Source organism: Manacus vitellinus, unplaced genomic scaffold (genome assembly GCF_001715985.3).
Source record: "Manacus vitellinus isolate BGI_N305 unplaced genomic scaffold, ASM171598v3 scaffold_9_pilon, whole genome shotgun sequence".
In the NCBI taxonomy this organism is placed as follows: domain Eukaryota; kingdom Metazoa; phylum Chordata; class Aves; order Passeriformes; family Pipridae; genus Manacus; species Manacus vitellinus.
The window spans coordinates 21890168-21914708 of record NW_021940917.1 but is presented as its reverse complement, the minus strand read 5'-3'; the positions used below and the strand labels follow the sequence as shown (position 1 = coordinate 21914708).

General features: G+C 41.9%; 1 protein-coding gene across 6 annotated transcripts in view; it reads left to right on the top strand.

The window, feature by feature from the left end:
• The window catches only part of AOPEP (aminopeptidase O (putative)), a 151887-nt gene that overhangs the window by 117656 nt on the left and 9690 nt on the right, over positions 1 to 24541 (top strand). For all 6 annotated transcript variants that reach the window (XM_018086009.1, XM_018086007.1, XM_018086008.1 and 3 more), the window contains one exon: positions 9574 to 9690. In XM_018086009.1, coding sequence (XP_017941498.1) covers positions 9574 to 9690 — 117 coding nt within the window. The remainder of the gene's footprint in view (positions 1 to 9573; positions 9691 to 24541) is intronic.

Below are 24541 nucleotides of genomic sequence, written 5' to 3'. Positions count from 1 at the left end.
ATGAACAAACATATCATGTGTTGTTCCTTGTCTCATTCTCTGCCCCTGGAGAGAGCTGTGTGCAGTGAAGTGTTTTGTTTCAGGAAGGGTTTTTTGGGAGAGAGAAAGGGTTGCGCTTTTTTGCCTTTTTTTTTTTTCTTTTCCTTTTCCCCTTCAGTACAAGTTGCTATGTGTTTGTTCTAGAGCAGGCAAAACTGAGACACTTGCCCTGCATCTGGAGTGGGAGGTGGTGATGCTTGTGACCAGGCCTTAGCTGACAGTGCAGGTTTTAGATCAACCCTTGACAAATTCAGACTCCATTTCAAGAAGTCAGTATGCTTTGAGTGGCGAATTGTGGATCAGAGGGAGAGCCTTGGCTGTCACCTGTGTTCCCCAGTCAGCAGCCAGAACATTCTGAGCTGGAAGGGACCCACAGGGACCATCGAGCCCAACTCTGAATGAATGGGCTCTACAGGGATCAAGTCCACAGCCTTGGCATTGTTAGCTGGCATTATCAGCACTCTGCTCTGACCTCTGAGCTCCCCTGGCTGCCTTGGTGTCACCTGTGTCGGCTGCAGGGCCTGGTTTTGTGGGGATTGTGGTGGGAACCAGTGTAAGAACTTACAGACCAATGTGACAGCTGTAAGGTAACCTGTGTTGCTGGAGTCCTGGTGCTGTGTTTGGTGCCAGTTATCTTCTAAAGTGCCAAAGGCTTCATTTTGGGATGCTGAGGTAATTGGGCTGAGAAGTGGCTGTGGAACTGGGTGACTGAAAGAGTGAAAGAGTTCTCTCAATCAACTGGATAGTTTTAGTCGTGGACATTTTGAGATCTTAGTTAAAGAAAGAATTCTAGAAGCTGATGGTCGTGGATTGGCGTGTCTGCATCTTTAGCCTGCTAGAGCTACATCTGTTGTAATGTTGTCTGTGCTTAGTGTGGAGTGTTAGAAAAATTGTTGTGAGTATGCACAGGCTGTGTTGGACACACAGTGCACTGGAGACAAACCAGAAAATATTGCTAGTTGAGGTCTGGAAATGCAGTTGATGTATGAATTTTAAAAGACAAGTGGCAAAATTAAACATGAAAGCACTTATCAGATGTTGTTCTGGAAGTAAAAAGGGTAGAAAACAGAATTGATTCTTGTGGATTCCAGAAGTAAATGGTTAAGAGATGGAAGTGCAGGATCCCATCTGTTTTAATCCTTTCCTTCAGGAAGGCTTGTGACATCAGTGGTGCTTTAAGATGAACCCCAGACAGCCCTCCCTGGTGAAGTGGTGTTGTATTGTGCAGCCATGAGCAAAGTAAAATTGATAAATCTCTATTTGGCAGCAGCCAGGCTGGTGAAAGTTCTGAGGGGAAGAAGAAGTTGTTTTCTCTCTCCTTCTTCAGGTTCTTTCTCTGAATGATGCCATATGCTTGGGGCAGATACAGTACCTTTGTACTTGACTTATCACAGAGGGACATGTTCTGGTGAACACGTGATTTCCCAAAGACCTATTCACACATAAGAAATTTGGGAAACCCCCAGTGAATTCCTGTGATCCTTGATGATCATAATCCTAGCTGAACTCTGGGCATTGACTGTGTCCTGCAGTGGTAGGTATAGGCTGAACAAATTTCTGTTCCAGAAACTGTCAGCTGTGTGCCAAATTCTCAAGGAAAAAGATGATACTTCTTCAAGCTAGCCCTTGCTCAGTTCTATTGCAAGGATATTTTGGACTGAAGAGGTAGCTTAACTGCCTGGGCTAGTTTCCAGATATAGGATTTTTCATTTTCAGTACTGGGGATGAGGTTACTTGGCCAGTAACTTGCAATTTCTCAAAGCTTAGAAAAATGAGTTAATTTTCTTTGGCTCTCAAGTTTTTGTCCATCTTTCTGCTTCTTTTCTGACTTACAGTCAGAAAAATAAAGGAAATCTGCTGAGGCCTGAGGGTGCCCTCACTGATGGTTGTGACTAGTATTCAGTGATTATGGTTCTTCAGCTCTTCAGTTTTCAGTGTCTGCTGTAGTCTGCTACTTCCCTTTGTTGTGTCAGGGGACACTCCATAGCCTTTTGGTTTTTGGATAATGATCATTCAAGGAAAGTGGTTTATGCTGCCATGATCAGCATCAGCGCATGATTTGGAGCAGCTAAGACCTATAAGTGTTTTGGGTGGACAAATTAGGAGGCAAATCCTTGCATGCCAGCTACAATGTGAGTGTGAAATCTTTCCACCAATTGCTGACTAAGACTTGTTAGCAGGTCTTCTCTATGAATCCTTTAATATGCAGTAGTCCTAGAGTCTGAAAAATAAATCCAGAGGTCTCCTTGGCTTTGATTTTTGTGGTTAGATGGACAGTTTGCTGACCCTGCAGTGCCTGTGTTGTGTGGGTTGTTAGATGAGAAAAAAGGTAATCTTAGTGCCAGCTGCTCTCCTACAGCTGGAGAACATTAACCACAGGGTTGATATTCTGATCACCTCTCCACTGCTGGGCTCTTCTGGGATTAGGTGAAGGGGTGACTGAAGATCTTGTTGCCAGCTTCAACTTGAGTTTGTGTCACAGCAGTGCTGTTCCAGGTATGCCTCAGTGATGGTCCTGGGATGTGTGACTTCAGGTGTGGAATCTGGCTTCTTGTGTCCACTTTGTCTTGTTGTGGCCATTTAATCTGAAAGCAGAAGGAGTACATGCTAGAAGCATGGTGGTAAGTGGCAGGGATGATAATCTGGATAGAATGGAGAAATGTGTAGCCTATTATGCTTAAAAGGGAATTATTATGCTTGAGGGTAAAGTTACGGTGAAACGTTTCTTTGAAAAAACTAAGGTTGAGAGAAAGCACTGTATAACCTGACTGAACCTGTAGGGAAAGCCACCTGTTTTTCATTTTGCTGGCTCAGCAGTATGTTAGATCATAAAAGTTTAATAATTTTTGACATTTCAGTGCATTTATATTAGGTTGCAGATGTTGAATTTCTTTGTAAGTGGATCTTCTCTCCATTAAGTAAATGATGGGAAAATACTTTGTACTATAGGTTAAGAAAAAAAAATTCAGGTTATGAACTGGTAGCAGTAAAAGGCTGGCCTTTTACAAATTTTACTGGTATTGTGTAACCGGACTATCAACACAGATAGTAAAACAGGGATTTGTGTCCTTCATCCAGCAATGTGTTTATATGTAAACCAATCCTTTCTATTTGAGTAGGTAGTGGCTGTAAAATTATTTCTGACAGGTTATCAGTTAGATAACCTTAATTTTTATGTTATAAACTGGGAACAAAATGCCAGTGCAATTGTTTATTAAATAAATTGATCTCAGTGTCATTTTTATGTTCTGCTGGTACGAAGCAAGTCATGCCAGACGTAAATGTCCAAGGAAAAGCGTTTGGAAGTGTGACACAAATGACATGGTGATTAACTTGTTGCAGTCATTACTTTTTGAAATAAGGCTTTTTGAAGCCAAGTTCCTAGGAATATTTTTTTTCCATGATAATTAGCCAGGATGATCCCTGGGTTTTGTCTTTGAAATGGATGTGAAAAATAAGTTGCTGAGCACAGACAGAGCCATCTGTGCAGCGACTGAGAAAAGCTGCACACAGGAGGAGACACCACACAAGTGCAGTTCCTAAGGGGATGAGAATCAGTTACAGACTAAGATATTTATTTTGCTCTTAAATATGCTGAGGACTAGTTATGTTTCATAAGCATTTTATGGGGAGCTGATTTTCCAGCAAGAGGAAAGTCGTAAACAAACTGACCCAAATAAAGTTGAACAGACTACACGCTTCTGAAATTTTGTCAGCCTCTGGCAAAGATGGGTTTTACTTTGCAAACCAGTTCAAAGCATTTTTGTGTCAACTTCAGATGATTATTTTTCTGCGTATTAATCCAACTGCAGGCTAGTTCTTTCAGAGCAAGACTCCTCGGTAGAGTATTGCCCTGTGCTAGTGAGCAGCTGTTAGCGTGGACATTTTTATTGAATTCACGTGTTACTTGATATGAGTGCATTTAGCCCTGGGGGTGGGGCAGGCCTTTTTATTTAAAAGAAGTGGCTATCCTGATCAGCATCTGAATAATATTGAGGTAAACAATTATAGCTTTGAGGTAAACAGTGACAAAGTCTGTTTAAAAATGTTGAGTAAATAGTGTTTTCTTGAATTTCTGAGTTAACAATTTTTGGGACAGTTTGAGGAATGGCGGATTTGTTTTACAGAAGTTTTTTGTTTAACCTGCAGAAAAGAGCCTTCAAGGCAAATTGTCTATGGGCAGAGTTTACAACATGAGATTCACTCAGGGAATTTGTTTGACTGGTTTGGAGTATAGCTGCAGAGATGGCCTGGACCTATAAATCCTGTCTCCTGGACTAGTGGCATTGCTTTCTTATCTGCAAGTTAGGAGAAAATTGAACAGGCTGCACAGGGAAGTGGTTGAGTCACCATCCCTGGAGGTATTTAAAAGACATGTAGACTTGGTGCTTAGGGACAGGGTTTGGTGGTGAACGTGGCAGTGCAGGGTTAGTGTTGGACTCGATGATCTTAGAGGTTCTTTCTAACCTAAAGAATTCTATGATTAAACTGTTTTAAGGAAGCCCATGAGCTATGGAATGGGAGTTTTCCCTTTCTTTCCTAAGAGAGGAGTGGGAAGGAATTCGATTTGACTTCGGAAAATTTTGTAAAAGTGTAAATGAAAATACATTTCATGTTTTTGGGAATGGGACTCAAGACTACCTTCCCCAAAGAAATACAGGAGAAATATATTGTGCCTTAGAAATTTCAAATGTTTCTGTATAATTTTCAAAGGTTAAATTGCTTTAATTCAGTGTTGTTGGGCCTTGTTTTTCTTGTATTTCGGCCAGCATTTTCCAGTGCACAGTAGTGACTTTTTTTTTCCTTTCCCCCCTGTTTTTTTGCTCCATGTAAACAGTTCCTTGCTGTGGTTACACAGACAAATATAGCAGAGAACTCTTTTCTCGGAGGAGAATCTCCCTGTGCATTTCTTAACCATTTTTGGGAAGAATCGATCCATCTGTGCCTATGAGAGAAGGAGGCAATGGCTGTAAATTGAAGTGACATCATGTATATTACTCTCATTGATCCACTTTTAGATTAGAGCCAGGATAAAAGGAAATGGCATCAGGGAGGAAGTATGCTCATTTAGGCACAGATCCCAGTGTGATAATGGAATAATAATAGAAATCACGCCACTGTCAATCGGTTGCTGCATTAGTCTGAGGCAGATTTCCCCTCCAAGGAGGCTTTCAATGACTTCATTCAAATGCAGGCAGGAGCAAATGGGATATTCAGCATACCAGCTGTACAGCTTTAGTGATTTGTGTCCTGGCTGAGGGGTGCAGTGCAAGTGCTGGGACTATGGATACTCAGATAGATGTATCTGTGTCCCATTTCATGGCTGTGAAAGGTCAGTGGTCAAATGTTTCAGTGGCATTTTTTTTCTAGTATAAAGGGTGAATCTGGCATTTATTTCATTTGTTAATGTAGGAATTGATAAATACACTCCTTCACGTGGGTGGTCGTTTGAGATGTGAGGTTGATGACCTCCGTAGCTGCTGTACCAGATCTTGGAAGAGGAAAGATTTGCTTTCTTTGTGCTTTTTTACAGGTTAGGGGTTGTACTCAGAAAATTCATAGGAGTTATTTTCAAAGATTATTTGCAGAAACCCTGTAAAAGCTACTAATGCATTGAGATACTCTTGTAACAAGGTATAACGGCTTGAGTGTCTTGTGTGCTGATATGAATAAAATACAAAGTATGCTTTTCTTACTTCCCAGATACTTAGTGCACTGTGAATCTCAGCCACAGTAAGCTGTTTCTGTAATAGTCTTAGTTATATTTTCTATTTGGTTACATTTTCTTTAATTCTTTCATCTTGCCTTTTTCAAACACAAGACCTAGTTTTGATATTCACTGATATAAATGATATAATCTGCAGTTTGTTTTAAGGGTAACAGCTGTGTTATTCACACTTTAAAAGAGCCACATCAGGTAATAGGGGGAGCAGGGGACAAGTGGCTGTTTAGTGGCAGGACAAAGTGAACTCTTTCAAAAGGTTGCAAGCAGAGGTTTTATTGTCTTAAGGGCAGAATAATGTGTACAGTGCTGGGATACAGCTTTATAGTGGGGAAAATGTTTGATTACATGGGACATGACAGAAAACCTCTGCTGTGCTTGGTCGCAGGTTATTAATTTATTTTGTCTTTGTAGTGTCAGTGCTCACAACTGGGGGAGGGGCAGCCCTGGGAAAAGTTTATGATTTCCATGCAGCAGCCATAGGTTGGGACAGGAACTATCTACTTTACAATATAAATAGATCCTGTTGCAGCAATCATCGACGTAATGAAAATATTTCTTGATCCTGACCACATTTCCTGATTGAAGTGATCTGCTTTAATAATTGTGTATATTTGAACATTTTGATTGAGCACTCTCCAATGCAGTTCAGAGCATGGGGATTTTTTTAAACTTACTTTAGAGGAACACTGGAATTCTGTGTTTAGGATGTTATGGTTGTTTTCTGAATGCCTTTAACACGGAAACACATTCATAAAGTGAAGTTTATGCTGCTGTAACTTGTTGTAGCTGTGTTATGTACTTTTTTATGTGTGTTAGATATTTCACTATGCATTCACAGAATATGAGTTGTAAAGGAAAATGGCTTCATGATACTTGAAAAGAAATTTTTGTTCTGTTCTCTACAGCATTTATGTTTTGGTAGCATGGGCCCCTTTGTATTAAAGCATAAGGCAAACAAATGGAAAATTGACCCCAAACAATTCTCCAGGTATGAAGATGAGAAGTAACAGATGGGCAGGACAAATAAGATGGTAGTGGGGAAAACAAAAAAATAAGAAGAGTGGGGTTTTTGGCAGAAAATTCAAGTGCGATTTTTTTAAGCTTATTTATAACCATTAAAAAGCTGCTTTGGAGATAGTGATATTCGTATTGCTTTGTTTGAGGAAAGGAGGATTTCTACATCCCTGGGTGAATTTTGTAGCAGCCTCTGTCGTGAAACTTCGGCCAAGCTTTCTGTGTCTTTACTTAAGATGGGTTTTTCTCTTTGATGGAGTCTCTTTTAGTGAAAGGAAGGGGTAAGACGGAGAAGAGAATGTTCCTACTTTTACTTGTGTTGGAAACAGCCGGCGAACAAACAAGCTGCGCCCACTAGTGCCAGTGCCGTGAGGAGCCTGCAGTTCCTCTGCCCGTGCCCCCACCCTCTGCTGGGGTTTGTGCTCCTGCCCTGGACTGTCATTAGTCCTCGAGCTGGAAACTGGCCTGTACAGTGTAATCTTGAGCAGCTGGAATGGGGGTAAATAGCAGAAGCCACGTTCCCATATCATAGAATCATAGAGGATGCTGAGCTGGAAGGGACCATCAGGATCACTGAGTGCAGCTCCTGGCCCTGACAGGGCACCCCAAAGATCCCCCTGTGTGCCTGAGAGCATTGGCCGAATGCTTCTTGAGCTCAGGCAGGTTTGGGTTGGATTTTGTGGGGTTTTTTTTGCTTGGTTGGTTTGGTTTCGGTTTTATTATTGTTGGTGGGGGGTTTTGTTTGTTTTGTTTGATTGATTGGTTTTTTTACTCTGCAGTCCCAAATCTGAACCGATAAGTGTTTATCCTATAATTCTGGAAAGTCTTCAGCCATGATGCAGCACTAAGCAGGGGTAAATTAAGGGCATGGCTGCTGCTCTGCTACTGCTCTTGTTGACTTCAGTGAGATTCTGTAATGTTTCCCTAAACAATATCTTTCTGTGGCTGAATCCGTATAGCTATTACACTGGAAATATGTTATAAAATAGTAACCCTCAGCTGGTCTGCACCTATGTATTTGAGCAGCTGTTCTATGGTTAAATTAAATGCTGTTCTGCTGTCTTTGTAGTTAGCAGGCAAAGCTTTCTAAATCAAAAGTTACCTTTTTGTGTGTGGCGTTCTGCAACATTTCAGATTTTATTAGTGTTCAGAATTAATTCAGTTTCCAAGCAGAACCACTTCCCAGAAGCTTTCCCTTTTATATTTTTTAGCCTGTCTCACCAACCCCCAGGCAGCTGCTGTTGACCTATGTAATAAACGTCCAAACTGTCATTTTAATAGTTGTCCTGAAATTGAAATATTCAATATTTTTAAATGTCTGACCATTTTTAATGTGCCATTTTCTTAGCAGGCTTCGGTATCACTTAGAAAATGTTCCAGTAGGAGCCAGTAAGATGTGAGGTTTTTTTAGTCTTCAGGAATGCAACTAACTTGAATAATAAAAAAAATGAAAATCAAAATGTGAGGCAGAGCCTTAAAATCTCCTTTTTCTCTTTGTTCTGATTTAGGTACTAATGCTAAATTACATCAGTCTCAAAGGGAAGAAAATGTCATGTTGCTGTGTTGGTTGTTAATGGCAATACTTTACAGATCAAGACTTACCAGAAGATCTGTGGTACCTTCATGGACTTGCTGTCAGAGATCAGGGATCCAGACTTGCTCGGTCCACGTGAACAGCCCTGGCTGTGGGATGTCAGGCATTTCCTGTGGCCAAATTCATCCCTGCTCAGCAGGGCTGGGGACATGGGCAGGCAGCAAAGTGGGAGCAGAAAGTCCAGATGTGGTAAAAACTGGAGGGGGTGTCAGAGTAACAGGATGTCTTTTTTCATTAGTCTGTCTTCAGAACATTAGAATTGAACAGTGTTGGTTTCTTTTTGTTTGCAAAAACTTAAACTGACATCCTTCCTTCCTTTCCCCTTTCTCTCTTGGTGCCCTGCAATGACGAATAGTGGGGAAAGTTATGGGGCATATAAACAACTTCTGACTGATCACCTTGTATCCTGAATTTCCAGTAGATTTTTTCTTGGCAGCTGGTGTAATTTCTCTCTGAGCTCTGTTTGAATTATTTATTTGTTCATCCAATAAGCCTATTAAACAAAGCACTTAAGCACTTGCTACAACAGACTTCTTATGCTTTTTCTTTTTAGGTTACATTAGGTTCAAGTTGAAAATCATAGGTTCAGGCAACTAACTATTGTATATATGTATATATCCACACAATGTTCATGTATCTTTACCATGTAATGATGAATGACTTGGGACTCATTGCCCACAAATGTGCCTCAAAATGTGTCATTACAACACTTGTTCTCTGAGTCACTTATTTGTGCTGTGTTTCTTTGTTTGCTGTAGATGTATCCTGCAAATGCTTATATATGAGCACTACTAAAAAATTATACATTCATGTGCCTAGTTGATTCCTGAAATTGTGCACTGTAAATGATTCACTTATCTCTTCCAAGCCCAAACAAAATGGAATTACTTAGTTTATTCATTCAATACAAATCTTACTTATTAAGCTACGATTATGTTTCAATAAACACGTTTTAAATCTGACCTAACCACAGTAACGAAAACCATGACAAACAAGTCTTAATTGTGCCCCAGCACAATCTTTCAGAATACAGACACATAAACCCTGAGGATTTTCAGAAACCAGCTAGAAGTCCATGTTGTATTTTGAGCACATGTTGGAAGTACTTGTTATCACAACCCTGTCCTCTGTGGTTTGTTTCCATTTAATTGCTCAGTCAGTAGAGATCTTCATTCACACATGGCATTTATTTTTCTCTTAGCTTCTCCCTGACCAGCTGGTCTTACTTCTGGAGTTTCTGTTGGAGGAGAAGACATTGTGTCCTAGAACACTGCAGTGCTTGGAGAGAACATACCAGCTCCGGGAGCAGGATGCTGAGGTAAGTCTCTTCAGAAAAAATCTACCCAACACACCCCATTGTGTTATTGCCTGGGAGTGACAGTGTTCACCAGGAACCAGGCTTACTCAAGTTCTCTTTTCACATGCCTAAATCTGAAATTGGATGATCTGAACTCCGCTATTCTTGCATCTTCACGTGCCTTAACGACTTAGTGTGTCTGTGTGTTTTGTGTAGGCTCAGGTGTGTTTGCACACCAAGGGAGCAGAGGCCAGCCTGGGTGTCCAAACTGTTGTACAGGCACCTCAAGCAGCACATTTACTCAAGTGTTCAATTTTTCATGTAGCATGCTGACTGTATAGTAGAGCCCGGTCTCGTTTAGTTGTGATGTTGTCTCCAAATGTGTCTGTCATGTTCTAAAATTATTATTCCCCATTTTCAGCTCATATTGTCCCTCTTTGTGTGCTCAGAAGTCTCACTCGGCTCTCCAGAGAGACTGTGGTGTGCTCTGGTTTGGGGCTTGAGTTTAAGGGAGATTCAGTTCTTTACAGTTGTCTCTAGTAAGTGCCAGTGATATGAACATTCCCTGAGGAAAACACTGTTTTATATAATATTGTAAAGGCTCCATCCCTGCTCCAAAGTGCTCTATATCTTTGGGGGACAAACCACTACATATTTACTACCACATGCAGAGCTGGCTATTTCGTGAACTCCCATGGTTTTCTCAAGCTGTGAGAGTTTTGACAGTTAAGGCAGCAAAGCTGTAAAGTCCCCCTTGCCTTGCAATAAGCCTTTGCTCCAAGTAGATAGTAATGCAGGAGGGAGGGTAAGAAGGTAGAATAGTCAGGAAAATAAAGGATGTGTAGATACATGTATATAGAAACAAGGGTTGGTTGTGAAGTGTCATATGATCAAACTAATGTGGGAACAAGGTAACTTAACATTTAATTAAAAACTACCATGAAGGCTGCAGAAAGTCAGTGTGCATGACTTGCCCTGTTATCACTGGAACTTTATGGTAATAATCAGAATTGAAGGAGAGAGCATAGTCTGTCTTGTTACTCTTATGCTGAAGTTGCTGGGTGGATGCTTGTAAACACTTGGAAATCCAAACATTAACATAAAAATCTATAGAACAGAGGTCTAGCTTTTTCTCAGAGAAAAAAAAAAAAGGGGCAACATTTCGACTGCTGCTGTTTACTGCACCCTTTTACTTTTTTGTTGATACAGTTTTCCAAATGCTATATTTGGTTTTAATTAGTGTTTGAACCAACATTTCTATTTATAGGTATTAGAATATATTTTAATCACATCTGAATACCAGTGAAATGTCAGTGGTTCTATTGTGGGAAGAGGGATTAATAGGGAGATAGATCAAAGCAATAGCTGTGGTGTTGCTGCTTCATGCCTGTGGATTGTGAGCACCAGGCCACAAGCTTCAGTTTCTCAGGTTTTTCCTTTCTCTCCACTTTCATGCTTTCTTTTTTCATTGCAGTGTCATGTAAAAGTACACAAGCAGTCTGACAGAATTTTTTGTTTAAAAAAACCGAAACAAACCCACAAAATTTTGGCCTCTATGAAATGAACATAATCTCTGTTTTATTTTACAAGGTGAAACCAAGGGCTTAGCAGACAACTTACTTAGAAGTACAACTGAGATAACATTACCATTAGCATTTTACCAGTCATCAGACACCAGACACCTACAGTCCTTTAAAGGGAACGTTAGCTCCCATGGCCACACATACCTGAGGAAGGGATTGTTCTTGCCTCATTCTCCAGTGTGTGCATAGGGGATTATTAGTGTCACTACCCAGGGACAAAGATCCGCAGTCCGAGCCTGTTCTTGTCTAAATTTAATTTGTGAAGACACAAATCACTCACAGTCATCCTTTTGTGTTACTGCAGTTCAAGTGTTCTCAGTAACTAAACATCAAAAATGGATCATTAAAAATAAAACTATAAAAAAAATTGCAGCCAGGCCAATAAAAATAAGAAAACTGTCAGTGTCAGAGGGTTTATTCCAGGATTTTTGTAAGTGAGATTGTCAACTGCATTCTGTCCATTTTTGTATTTTAAACAAAGTTTGGTCTTAAAATTTGTACATAAAATTTTGTCTGCCTGCTTAGGAGTTGGCAGCTTGTTACTGGGGGTCCTTCTGTCCTGCACAAGTACAGCACGGGAAGTCCTGACTCATATTTCTTAAAGCTTTTCTATCTGTATTGCTGAAGCATCCATATGTTACTTTAAAGTGGAGCATGCTTGTTGTAAAGTGTTGCACCCCTGATGATGTCTGCACTCACAGAGGGATGTGAGTCTGTGCTCAGCCAGTGGTTTACCAGCAGCACTGTTTGGTACTCCTGACCACTGAACGCTGTAACACTGAACACTTTGCTTAAAAAAGAAGAAGAGGGTTTGCAGCAGGTTGTCTAACTTGTCTTGATTTCTTTGTGACAGTCAGGAGCAGAGAGAGGTGTGACTCAGCCTTTGCCTGGAATGTAAGGGTTTATCTCTTCAAGGAGTGCTCAAGCTGGTCCTGCCCCGGGTCTTCTCAGCAGCTCAGCATAGTTCCTGTCCTCTCTCAAATTGGGTCTCACTGCAGATATGTAGGATCAGAGCAGGTAGGCAGCCTCTCCCTTCTAAGGCAGACACTGATTTAAATGCTTCAGCTAACAAAAAAAAACCTTAAACCAAACCAAACCAAAAAAGTTCAGTAGGGTATTTCTGATTCACAGTGCATAACTTCTGAGCCACAAGTGCTGATGGCTTAAATCTCGTTTCAGACTGGTCTGCCCCAGGCTTGGATGCCAAGAGAGGCTTGCAGGGCATCTGCCAAACTGCAGAATTTGTGACTCTCTCGTGCTTTTTGCAGTCCACTTCTATAACAAATCATGATTTCATTTTCCATTTACACTTCAAACCTTGGAACATCTGAGAAAACACCAAACTACAAAAGTTTGTTTTCCAGATATTTAATTCACTGATGTGAGTTATTTGAATTGAGCATATCCAAGATACCTTTGAACAGTATTTTGAAAGCAATGAATGTTTCAAAGTTTAAAGCCATTTTTCCATCTTCTTTCTGTGCCTGGAATCCATTGTGGCTCAGACCTTGTCAGACAAGTGGGAGGCAATTATTTGGAGTTGGTCCTCAGTTTTTCCTTCCTGTTCCCTAATTTCTTACTATGCTGCTTCCCACTACATAACAAAATAGCTCACAGACAGGCTCTACAGACATCTCCATGATGTACCACATCCTGCATCCAGGAGAAGCATTATAGAAGCTGGCTGCAGTTTGAACATGACAAAGTCCAGCTGAAAGTTCAGCTGTCTGAGGAGAAATGGGACATGTTGTTAAGCAGCAGCTGCAGTTGCCATCACACAGCACAGTAGCATAACAGAATTGAAGGTGGGTCTGGGGTTATTTTTGTTTTGTTTCTTTCCAAGGTGGCTGTTCTATACAGCTATTTCATTTATTCAATATTCAGGGTCTGGCAGAATGTGGACACTTGGAAAGTTTTGGGTTGCTAGTAGTTGTTTAAATCTGCCTAATCTTGATGACATCTCTTCTGATTTGACTAAGCTATTGAGGACTTTCATTTAAATAAAATGGAGTCAGTTAGCTACAAAATACAACACTGCAATATCTGTTAATTGTTAAGTAGAAGACCCCTGTCATTGTTTCTGTTCTTCATTTGGTCAGATAGGCCTATAATGTGTGCATACAATGTCACAGGATGGCTGAGTGGCCTGCAGAATAGTGAAAAAGTCAAGAGGGAGATCACATAGGCCATAGGAGAAGAACAGTGGGTGAGGCACTTTCAGTCCTATTTAAGACTTGACAATGTTTCTGCAAGTGTGTTTTACTTGTCACTGAATTATCTAATCATTCAGTAATTCTGTAAAAAATACAGAATGTGGATGGAGCAGAAAGATTTATGGTGTGTTTCCCCAGATTTTTCACTGTAGACTCAACTTTCTTTTCTTTCCTACTGTAGGTATCGCTTTTTTAAAATATCTTGCCTGCACAGCATATGGAAAGTTTCTTTGTTGGTTTTCCTTGTCTCAGCAAGTTGACTGAAATGCTCTTCGCTTATATAATGCTTTCCCTGTATTCAGGATCATAATGTGGTATATTTTGGGGAGAGAAGAGAGGCTGGAGCTTTTTCTGCAGTGCCTGTGAGTGAAATGAGTTAAGATCATAACATGGTCAGTCATGTGGGTGGCACAGAGCCATTCTCACACAACTGCTGCATTGTGCAGGAGCTCTGCCTGGGAGGCCAGGGCTATAAAGTGGTGGCATCTTATTTCACTGACAGAAATCCAGTCATGCTAATACAAACCATATAAGGTGCTTGGCATCCCAGAAGTGGTGAGAATTCTGTTAGGACAAAATAACTTTGATTCATTGATCTTTCCTAGCCTGTAGAAAGCTGGCAGGCGTGGAAGTACAGATGGATTCTGGTCGCTTCCCATGCGATGGCAACTGCCTGGAGCTGAGCACATTCTCAGCCTGCACAATTCAGCTGTCCTGGCTGGGGCTGGGCATTGTTTGAAGGCACCCTCATGGAACAGAGCTCTGCAGACTGCACCGTAAAACTGGGTGGGAAAAGGGAACTGCTGGGAAAAGTTCAGTTCACACTTGCGCAAGGTACTTGGTGAGCTTTTCTTTCAGCACAGCCACTGGGGCAGCCCTGCCCTGGGGCAAGGGCTCAGGAGCAGCCTCCAGCTTTGGAATAAAATTACTAATGTGTTGCAAATACCTCCACAGGCTTGCCAGTCCCTGACTGGACTGTGGAGCAACAGGTAGATATGATTCAGATAGTGGTGTTGCAGCCAAACAGAGAGATCCACGATGTCACTGTTGGTATGAAACTCAGTAGATGGAAAAGGTGACAGCTTGAGCTGATGACCATAGTACAGGACATTACTTTCTTGTGAATACAGTAGTTTGTTTTTGTTTCTGCAAAAGTAAAAAATAGTTTCTTGTACTTATATTGTATTTAAACCTGCAGTTTATTATTGAATTTCAAGTCAAATCAGGAGGAGATGCCTTATTTTGGATACGACAGTATGTTTTGCAGGACTTACAAAGCTGCTGTGAAAATTTACGAGGAATGCAAAATAAATTCCACCTGCCTTTTCCTTTCTGAATGTTTTATTCAGAGCATTATTGTGCCACTAGAGATAGGTGAGGTTACAGTGAATGATTTTTTTATTTGCAATCGAATTGCAATTAGCACTTCAATATTTAGGAATTTGGAACCTAGAAAAGGCTCTCTAGGTGATTCAGTCTGCATGCCAGGTTTGTTTCTGGAATAAATCATATTTGAGATTTGTATACCCAGCCATTACTGAGACAGTACCTTTGTTACATGGAATAGAAAAAAGAGAGAACAAATGCAAGTTTTCACAAAGTGAAGCATTAGTTTGATGCTTTTCACACACATCCTCGCAGAAATACACTTTTCTTTCCCAGCCCTTCTCCTCATACTTCCCCTAGCAAACCCTAACAAGGAATATATCTCTGTCATAGAAAATCTTTCCCATTTTCACTAATTTCAGGGTACTGTAAATTATCCCTGTCCCTGATAAATGTATTGACTGAAGGAGCAGCCACTTGCAAAAGGTCCTCTGTGATTTCGATAAATTTTGAGTCTTCAACCTGTTTCATATTCTTCATGTTGCATCTAAATGCAAAATGCAGGCTCTTTGGCACAGGTGATATTGGTACTGATATTAATTAAGATAGTTTTTCACAAGTGTGCATGTGCGGGAGTTGGATCTTTTTCCAATGAAAAGAGCTTTGAAAAGAGTAGCTTCTACGACTTGCTTGCCAAAGATGAGGTCCAAAATTCAGTGTGAAGCTGAGAAAATTGGAACAAGATGAGGGAAAAGCTCTTCCAGTCAGAGCAGTGGGAGTCGTCCCGTGAGACTCTGACTCATGTGCCTGTCGTGGCTGAATGGGTGTGTTGGGATGAATCCGTGAGACTGAACCAAGGATAATCTCCAGCAGCTATAATTTGGGCAGATTTGTTGCTACATGTGAAGTAGGGGGGCTTTTCCAGCCACTTAAGAACAGCAAATCCCTCCCTCAGCATTAGCTGAAGGGCACGATCAGAGCACAGGATTTGTGGAGCACTGAAAATAGCTTTGCACTGTCAGCAGTTGTGGTCCCAGCCCCTGCAGAGGCAGCAGCAGCAGGTTTGTCCCCAGGGATCTCCCTGGCTGCTGAGAGACATGGACAGGAGTGTTTGTGCCCCCGGCTGGTGCCATCACTGCTGCTGGGCACTTGTCACCCCTTATTTTTCTAACTGGTTTTGGACTTAATTTCGTTTTTATCTGGCAGCCCAGCAACTTAGTGAGTCTTGGAAAGCAGGGGAGCTGATGGTAAGAGGGAACCAAGTATGTAACTGGGTTGATTTGGCCTCTTTTTACTGCTTATGCAGATAATCCATGGAGGAAGGCATTGGAGATAATTCTATGTCCTGCTGTCCAGCAGGAGAATAAAGTGGTGGAGTTATCTGGGCTTCTGAACTCAATCCCAAAGGTGTTCTGAATTCGATGGAACTGATTTATATAAAATTTTATACAGTATTCTGTGTAGGGCAGTACAAACAGCACTGTAATACAAACCTGGCCTTGTCATGAAATTTAAAAGATTACTCTGTTTGCATATAAATGAAGCACTGGTATAGTGGCCATGATGTCAAGGAAGGGTGTGGGTTCTTTTTAAGCACAAACAAAATCCCCTAACTATCAGCAGTAGGGTTGGGTTGGTTTTTTGGGGGGGTAAGGAGGGGTGGGAGGAGGTTTGGTTTGGTTTGGTTTTTTAGTTCTGGGAAAAAAATCTGAAAATACTTTTTATTTAAAATAAACCTATTTTGTGGCTTCCTCCAAATAGCTCATCTAGTACTTCTCATTCCTGATTAAAGACTGCCTGCAGATGCAGGTTATGCTTGAATAGGACCACAATTCAGAAAAAAGCTGCTCTGCCCTCTGAGGTCTAAATAGTTCAAGAAACGGGACAATTCAAAACTGCTGACCATAGCTGGTTCTGACATCATTGCCTCAGCCACACATCTTGTTCCACCACTCAGTCACTGACTTAACTTGTGGGGGAAAGTCTGCTGTGCTCCTTTCAGCTCTGTGCCATTTGGAGTTGCAGTGGTGCTGGGGAGGAATTTTGTTGTGTCCAACATGGTGTGAGCATCATCCTGAGCAACAACAGTCACTGTAATCCAGCAGCAGGGAATAGAAGAGGAGGAGATGACTTAAAAATGTGTAACATGGAGTAAGATCCAGGTGTTGTCATTGCAGGAATGACCATATTCCTTCTTAGTTTATAAAATCAGTGTATTTCTCATGAATTTTTGCTGGGGGTTGGAGAAGGGGGGGCGTGTGATAGTGAAAGGTCTTTGTCTTTGGAGTCAAAATCTTATGTTTAATTGTTTTGAAAATTGGAAGTCAGGTTTTAAACTATGTGAAATTAGAAGGTCGTGAGCATGGGCTGAATAGACTGGGTGTGACCTAAACTGTGGAAAAACCAGGCAGCCATGTTGTTCATTGCTTGGAATTTGAGTCTTTTTTTCATATGGAGCTCCAGATTCCATCTGTGACAGTAATCTTGCTTGGAAATAACAAATGATTTGACCACAGTCTCTGTGGGAGACCAAAGATAAAAGGAAGACTCTTTTTGTTGCCTCTAGTTACAGGAGGGAGGAGATAGAAGCAGAGGGATGGAGAGAGGGGCATAGGCAAACAGGGTAGCTTACTGTTGCCTTAATACTTGCAGCAACCTTTCCTTTTGCTGAACAGGAGTTATAATTTAATCATAATTGGTAACAGACAGTTCGTGTGCTTGATCTCAGACTCTTCAGAGTTGGAATTCTGCATCTGATGTATGTGTTTATGTGCTCTTTCCCACTGTAATGTATGGTTTTATAAGCCCAGCACACTTTCATGTGCATATGTAAATAACTTATGTTCAAACACTTATGCAGACACTGTATGGGTAAAAACTGTAAGCAGACTCTGTCCAGAGACAGCTGGGAGAGACAGTGGTCAGAGGAAGTATTTGAATCACTTGCTATGTTGATACAAAAAAAATTTTCTGCTGATTGCAGAGATATTGTTAGGATAGGATAAGGGGTAATAGCTTCAAACTGAAAGATAGATTAGCTATTAGTAAGAAATTCTTTACTGCGGGAGTGGTGAGACACTAGCACAGGTTGCCCAGAGAAGCTGTGGCTGCCCCATCCCTGGTAGTGTCCAAGGCCAGGTTGGCAGAGCTGAAGAGCATTGAGATTACAGCATTAGGCATCCCAACCAAGCCACTTACTTATTCTCAGTGAGAGCTTTGACATCAGAAGAGAGGCACGGCCTGTGCCACCTTTGAAAAGGGATTAGACATGGTTTCTTAGTCTCTTGCCTTTTCTGACTTCTTTTGGAAAATTTTTCTTCTCCCAACACAGCTGTCATTGATCACAGATGGGGCCCACATAGGGAGAAGAGTGTCTGCTCTGTAATTGGGAGCTCTCTGTGAACCTGAGGTGGGACAAAAAGGACATTTGTCTTCTCCAAGCAAGCCCTCAGCATCTGCCTCATTGCCAAGAATGAATCTTGTCCTGAAGTGCTATCTTTAGGTCGCTGCGCCCTATGATCATGGAGAGCAGCAGGGATGCCCCCTGCCCTGCTTGGGCTTTCTGAAGCAGCATGTTTTGTGATTCCCAGGCTTCTGTGTGCTTATGGAGGAAAGAACCTCCAGCACTGGCTGTGGGAAAGGTACCTGTTTGATTTGCCGCTGGAAGTGGAGTCATGTTTACGGTCTGGGGGAGCTTATCAGGTTACTCTTCAGCGAGGGTGTGGTGCTACAGAAACTTTTTAATAGTAAAGTTCAGTTGTGTTGCGTAGAACTGGGTGAATACTACAACAGGAGCATGTGGTTGGAGGGGAGGAAAAGGGATGGGAAGGAAACACATGCCCATAATCGCTTTTGTAAAGGTGAGAAGGAAAAGCAGGCATCTGTTGCTCCCTGAGGCTGGCAGAGCTGTGGGATTGTGCTGCCTGACCACTGGCACAAGTACAGCTTCAAATACCACCAGCTGTCCCACGGGCTGATGTTGAACAAACAACTTTTGCCTTTCAAAAGCTTGATTGTACAACATCTTTCTTTTCTCTTACTAAATAAAATGCAGTTGTTGCATGGGCTCTACCAATGGCTCCTTCATCAGTGCAGATGAGTGGAGAAGGGAGAGATGAGGCCTGCAAGTCCTTCTCCCCTGTTGTCAACACCCCTCATAGTGAGCAATTGCTTGATCTGTGCAGAAGTACAAATCAGAAGGAGTAAAATGAAATACAGAAAGTAGAATACTGATACCCATATTACCAAAATTTAAAGTCTGGTATTCCACTAAAATTAGCTTTTCAGTGATCTTTTAGTGAGCAGTTTGTACTCCAGATTTTAAATTATTTTAGACCTACAAAGTTCCCTGCAGAAAGACAATTAACTCCTGATGAAAATTTTGATTAGCCAGCCCATTGCTGCCTTAGGGTTTCCTGAATAACAATGCTTCATTTTGCTGGGTTGCCAGTGGGCAAAGACACTCATGCTGGGATGCACAGAGGGAAGGGAAGTTGTCCAAGGCTGCAGGAATCGGCGCTGGGGTCTGCCTGTGCAACCAGTAGGGGCCAGGGCAGGGCACGAGGAGCTCAGGGAGTTCCATCTGCCTCAGGTCCAGCTGCTAAACAGGGGTCCATCCCAGTGCTCACAGTAAAATCCAGCAGGAGTAAGGCTACCAAAAGCTGGTTTTTGAATTCAAGGTTAAATTGTCACTTGGACCATAGCTCTGGAAAATGGGGTGTTTAATGGAGTCTTCTGACAAACCCTTGGCGTACAAAATAATCACAATTACGGAATCCTTGCCAAAATTATGAATCCATTCTCCTTGCATCCAGTAGGTTTTTGGCTAATAAGTACACTTTTTCAGATTGCCAGACTGGTATTCTGTCAACACAGTTGTAACATGGCTGTTTCATTGCTCCTTGTGAGCTGCTTCAGCATCCCTTACTTGGGCAAGTGGCAATGAAATCAAATTCACGTGCATGAGTGTACTGTGGCATAAAAGATAGGAGTGCCCATTTGAAAATCAGATTATATAGAATGAAAAGTCTGTGGTGCAACCTGGCTGGTGTATTAAAGTGTAACTATTTCACCTAAGATAGAGGGGGCAAAAAAGTAATTAAATGCACTGTAAAATTTGCAATTCTTAAACTGTAATTATCCCATGTTAAGCAATTGTAAAACCTGTTCTTTAGTCCAAGTATTGTCCTGTAACATGTGGTGTTGTTCTTTAATTATCTAGGAAAATGATCTAATATTTGAATCCAATTTATGTGTAGATAGGAAGAGACTGGAGATAAATGCTTTCAGATGGAGCAGAACAAAATTCCGGTGCTCTGGAGATAAAACTTCCTTATTGTTAATTAAAACTAATCTGTAGTAGCATAGCTTGGTTATTTGGAAAAGTTCTGTGTATTTTTTCCTCTATGGAAAAAAGACTGTAGTCTGACCTCTGGGGCTCTTTAATTAACATTTAAGAGCCAAGTTGTTGTGTTTTATAAAAGTCACATATGCCTCATACCTTTAATAAAGGTTCCATTTTGTTGCACAATAGCTTACTCTATTTATTTCAAAGTACCCCATTTTCTAAGGTCTCTAAGTATGTTGCTTTTGTTCAGTGATTTAGATTTGTTGTCTCATGGCGCCTGTTAAATTGGATCCAGCTATTAGCAAAATGTACTCATTTTCCCTGAAGCCAGTCTCCTGTTTGCAGACCAAAAGGCTTAGTAAAGTCTAGCTTCCTTTCTCCTCTTAACAAAGGCATGGTTTAAATTACTTGTTTTCTAAATCTTACTGGTAGACCTCAGAAGTAAAATATTTATTTTTTGTTTTATGATTGAGAACACGAGCAAGCCTGATCATTGCAATGTAACATGTGAAGCTTTCTTTGAGGATGTTTTCTAGGCTTGTCTGATTGTCAAGGGGGGGGATTCTGCCCCTCTGCCCCCTCAGGTGAGACCCCCCTGCAGAGCTGCTCCAGCCCTGGGGAACAGCACAGGGAGGACATGGAGCTGCTGGAGAGAGTCCAGAGGAGGGTCAGCAAGGTGATCAGAGGGATGGAGCACCTCTCCTATGAGGAAAGGCTGAGAGAACTGGGATTGTTCAGTCTGGAAAAGAGAAGGCTTTAAAGTGACCCAGTTACAGCCTTTCAGTACCTGAAGGGAGCCTACAGGAAATATGGAGAGAGACTTTTCACAGGGGCCTGGAGGGAGTGGACAAGGGGGAATGGCTTCAAACTCAGAGAGAGCAGGTTTAGATTAGATGTTTTAGATTAGATGTTTTTGGAAAAAAATTCTTTAATGTGATGGTGGTGAGGCAGTACAACAGGTTGGCCAGAGAAATTATGGGTGCCCCATCCCTGAAGATGTCCAAGACCAGGTTGGATGGGGCTTGGAGCAACCTGGTCTAGTGGAAGGTGTTCCTGCCCATGGCAGGGGATGGGACTGGATGATCTTTAAGATCCCTTTCAACACAAGCCATTCTATGATTGTGTGGCACAGGGGAGAATAATATGGATTAGATAAAGGAATTTATCACCCAGCTCAGAAAAAATTAGTATATCTTTCATTTAAGATGTGTTGAAAATAGCTCAAAAATGTTGTTTCCCTGGTATGTATGTCACTGGGAGCTTTTCTTTCGAAAGTCAAGCCATCCATGTGATGCCTTAGATGGGTTTAGTCCATCAGCTTCAAGCACCATTTCCCAAAGGTCTTGGCCCAGATTGCTGAAACAAGAGGACTGTCCTTAGAGATGGATTATTAGTATATTTTATGTAAGTATTTATTTCCCTTAACTAATCTCATGCAGCAGCTTGTATTGTCTGAAAACAGACTAAGCATAATTTTGGTTTCCTGTTATCTTCCATAGCACTGTAACTCAAACAGGTAATGTTTGAGATACAAATAATATTTATATTAAAATGAAATTAAAAGATACTATGAGGCCCCTGGAGTTATTTGTATAAGATGCTGCTCCTAAATTTAGAACTCTGCTGTCTGGCAGCATCCTTTCCAAGATGTTCTGTTGAGGTGCTAGCCAATATTTACATCTCAGTGTGGTTGATGTTTATGAAAATCAAATATTGTACTTGAGACAGTCACTGTCTCAGTATCTTCCCGCCACTGGACTGTGCCTCAGAAATGCACTACTAATAGCAGTAGTGTCTTGCAGAAATCACAGTAACAAACTCTATTTAGCTTACAAAGCCGGCAGTGGCAATGTCTGCACCACCTCCAGAAGCAGGGCAGGAGGAAAAAAAACCTATTTCCAAGCCATGAGAATCCATCCAGGAGGAGTCTGAGGTGTCAGCAGGCCCCCATCACCCCTGTGCCCACTGCTCCCCATCCTGGGGGGGGTCAGGCATGGGCTTGGAAGGACAGCTCCTGCAGGCTAAGGGAAGAAATTGTGTTTCCAACTTTGGCATGTGGGTCCTTGCAGCTGCCAGACCAGTAACAGTGTGTGTGGGTGGTTGGACAGTTGAAGGTGTTGCTTCAGATCCAGAAAAGTCCTGTGTGCTTTCTGCCAGCAATAACAGGATGGATTGCTGTACATTACTTTTCAGGTTTGGTTTGTTGTTCATGGTGTAAGCAGCCAAAGTGACATATGGTGTGCATCTCTGAACTGTGCAGAACAGCTCAGAGAAACATGCAGGGAGAAAACTGGGAGAGGACTAATGCATTCTTATTTTTGCCACTGAGTATTTGCTCCTGGGAGGAAAAGAAAAGCCAAGAAGAGTACACACAGGATGCAGTATGGTTAGCTCAGTCCTACCACAAGCTCCTCAGTTTTCAAAATTTCCTTTTGAGTCTGTTTTGTCAACAGTGCCTGCTCACATGACTCATTCACGGGGCTGGGAGGATGTGGGGCCTGGTTCACTTTTCCCACTCTAAGCGTTGGACGAGACTCTGGGAATTGAATTATTTTTTTCCACACTACTGTTATGTGACTAAAAGTCTTATGTTCATGGAATCAGCCTAGGGCGCGGAGTATCCCAGAAAAATTGCTTCTTTATAGTGCAGTGGAGTATCTGGGGAATTAATGCCTTTGCTGTAGCTGAGGTCTGGGAACCGTGGCTGTCGTGGGCAGGGGCAGGAGAGAACCAAGGTGTGAGTGCAGCCCACGTTATCCAGGGTACCCCCTGCCCCTCCTGGGCTCCAGCCAGCCCTGATGCCCGTGCTCTCCTCCCTGAGGTCCCACACAAGCCATGGGGGGGCCCCCGGGCTGACTGAGCCCCCGGTTCCACGGTGTGATTCTCCCCAGTTTGCTCTGCCATGGGAGCATCTGGGGCTTGGGGAGACAGGAGACAAACGTGTAATCTGAGGATAACAGACATGCTGCTTCTGGCCCAGCTGGCAGAGTGCCAGCATTTCGGATCTGGGAACATGCTGGGATTTGTGCTCACCCTGGGAAAGAAAGGAAGAAAGGCAAAGGAGAGAAAGGAAAGTGTGTTCTGTCCCAGACCTCACTCAGCAAATAAATAGTTTTTAACTGTTTGAAAGGAGGTTGGTTGCCAAAGACAGAACAGTTAAGGGAGTAGGCACAGCTTAATTCCATGTTTTCCAAAGTCCTTGGGATTCTGATGATCAGGCCACGGTGCAAATGTCAGTCAGTCCCACATGACGTTGGTATGTGAAGTAAGACCATGTGAGTGGCTTCACAGAGAGAACTTCTGTTCTGCTGTCCATGCAGCTACAGGGGTTGCACCACAAAATATGTTTTGGGGGCAAACTGGCTTGTGAGCCAGGTCCCTACTTCTTTTCGAGAGTACTCAGAAATACAGGCCCTAAAGTCTTGTGACTCCTCCTTTAGGAGCAATAGATGTTTTAATAACTTCAGGGGAAAAAACAGCTCCACCAGGAGGCATGAAGAGAGCCCCATCCCAGAATACATTATAATCTGCTGTTGAAATATCCCCACTGAAGGCACAGTTTGAGATCTTGAGCAGCTACAAAAGCTGGACTTGATTGCTCACCTCCTGGGTAAGTGCTGTAACTGCTGGACCATGAGAAGTAGAAGAGCAGTGATCACAGGAGGGGACCACAGTCCCTTTCTCCTCCCTACAGTTCTCCACATCACTTTGAGAATACATAAGGAATCCTGTTTGGGTTTTTTTTGTTTGGTTGGGTTTTTTTTTAATATATGGCAAAATGTGCAAAATAAAATATATCTGCAGTCTTTTAAATGTGTTTATATTCTGTTTGGTTAATTCACTCTACAGATGGGAGAGGGGTATGTTAAGTTTTGAGCCTGGATAGTTTTGTCCAGGCATGGAGCTACTTGGTGCTGTGAGAAACACCCTGTGACAAAGCTGGATTGCCTGGGAAGAGTTTTACTGCTGAAACATTTAGTGTCTCGAGGGAGAAGCAGCAGCTGGGTAGGGCTTTGAAAGTCTACATTATGAATATGGGCATCTACTGCAAAGTGAGCTGAACCTTGGAAAGCTATTTCTTTTGTAAATTGAGCTTCGGTTCCACTGGCAGGAATCTTAACAGCTGTTATTCTGTCAGCAAAAAGCTTTAAGAGACAGCAATTATTCCTTACCATGCACTGCACTGTAACTGTTAGGGATCTTACACGCAGTGAGCGCAAAATCCACTTGGCCCCAAAACCCTGCAGCTTTTTATTTCATTCGTGAGTGAATTTATTTCATTCAAACTATTGTGTGTAAGGGGTTGGTGGAAAGGCATATCAAGTACACAAAAAGGACTCTTCCACGACCTGTGAGTGTTTATAATTTATTAATTATGCTACTAGAATTAACATCTAATTACA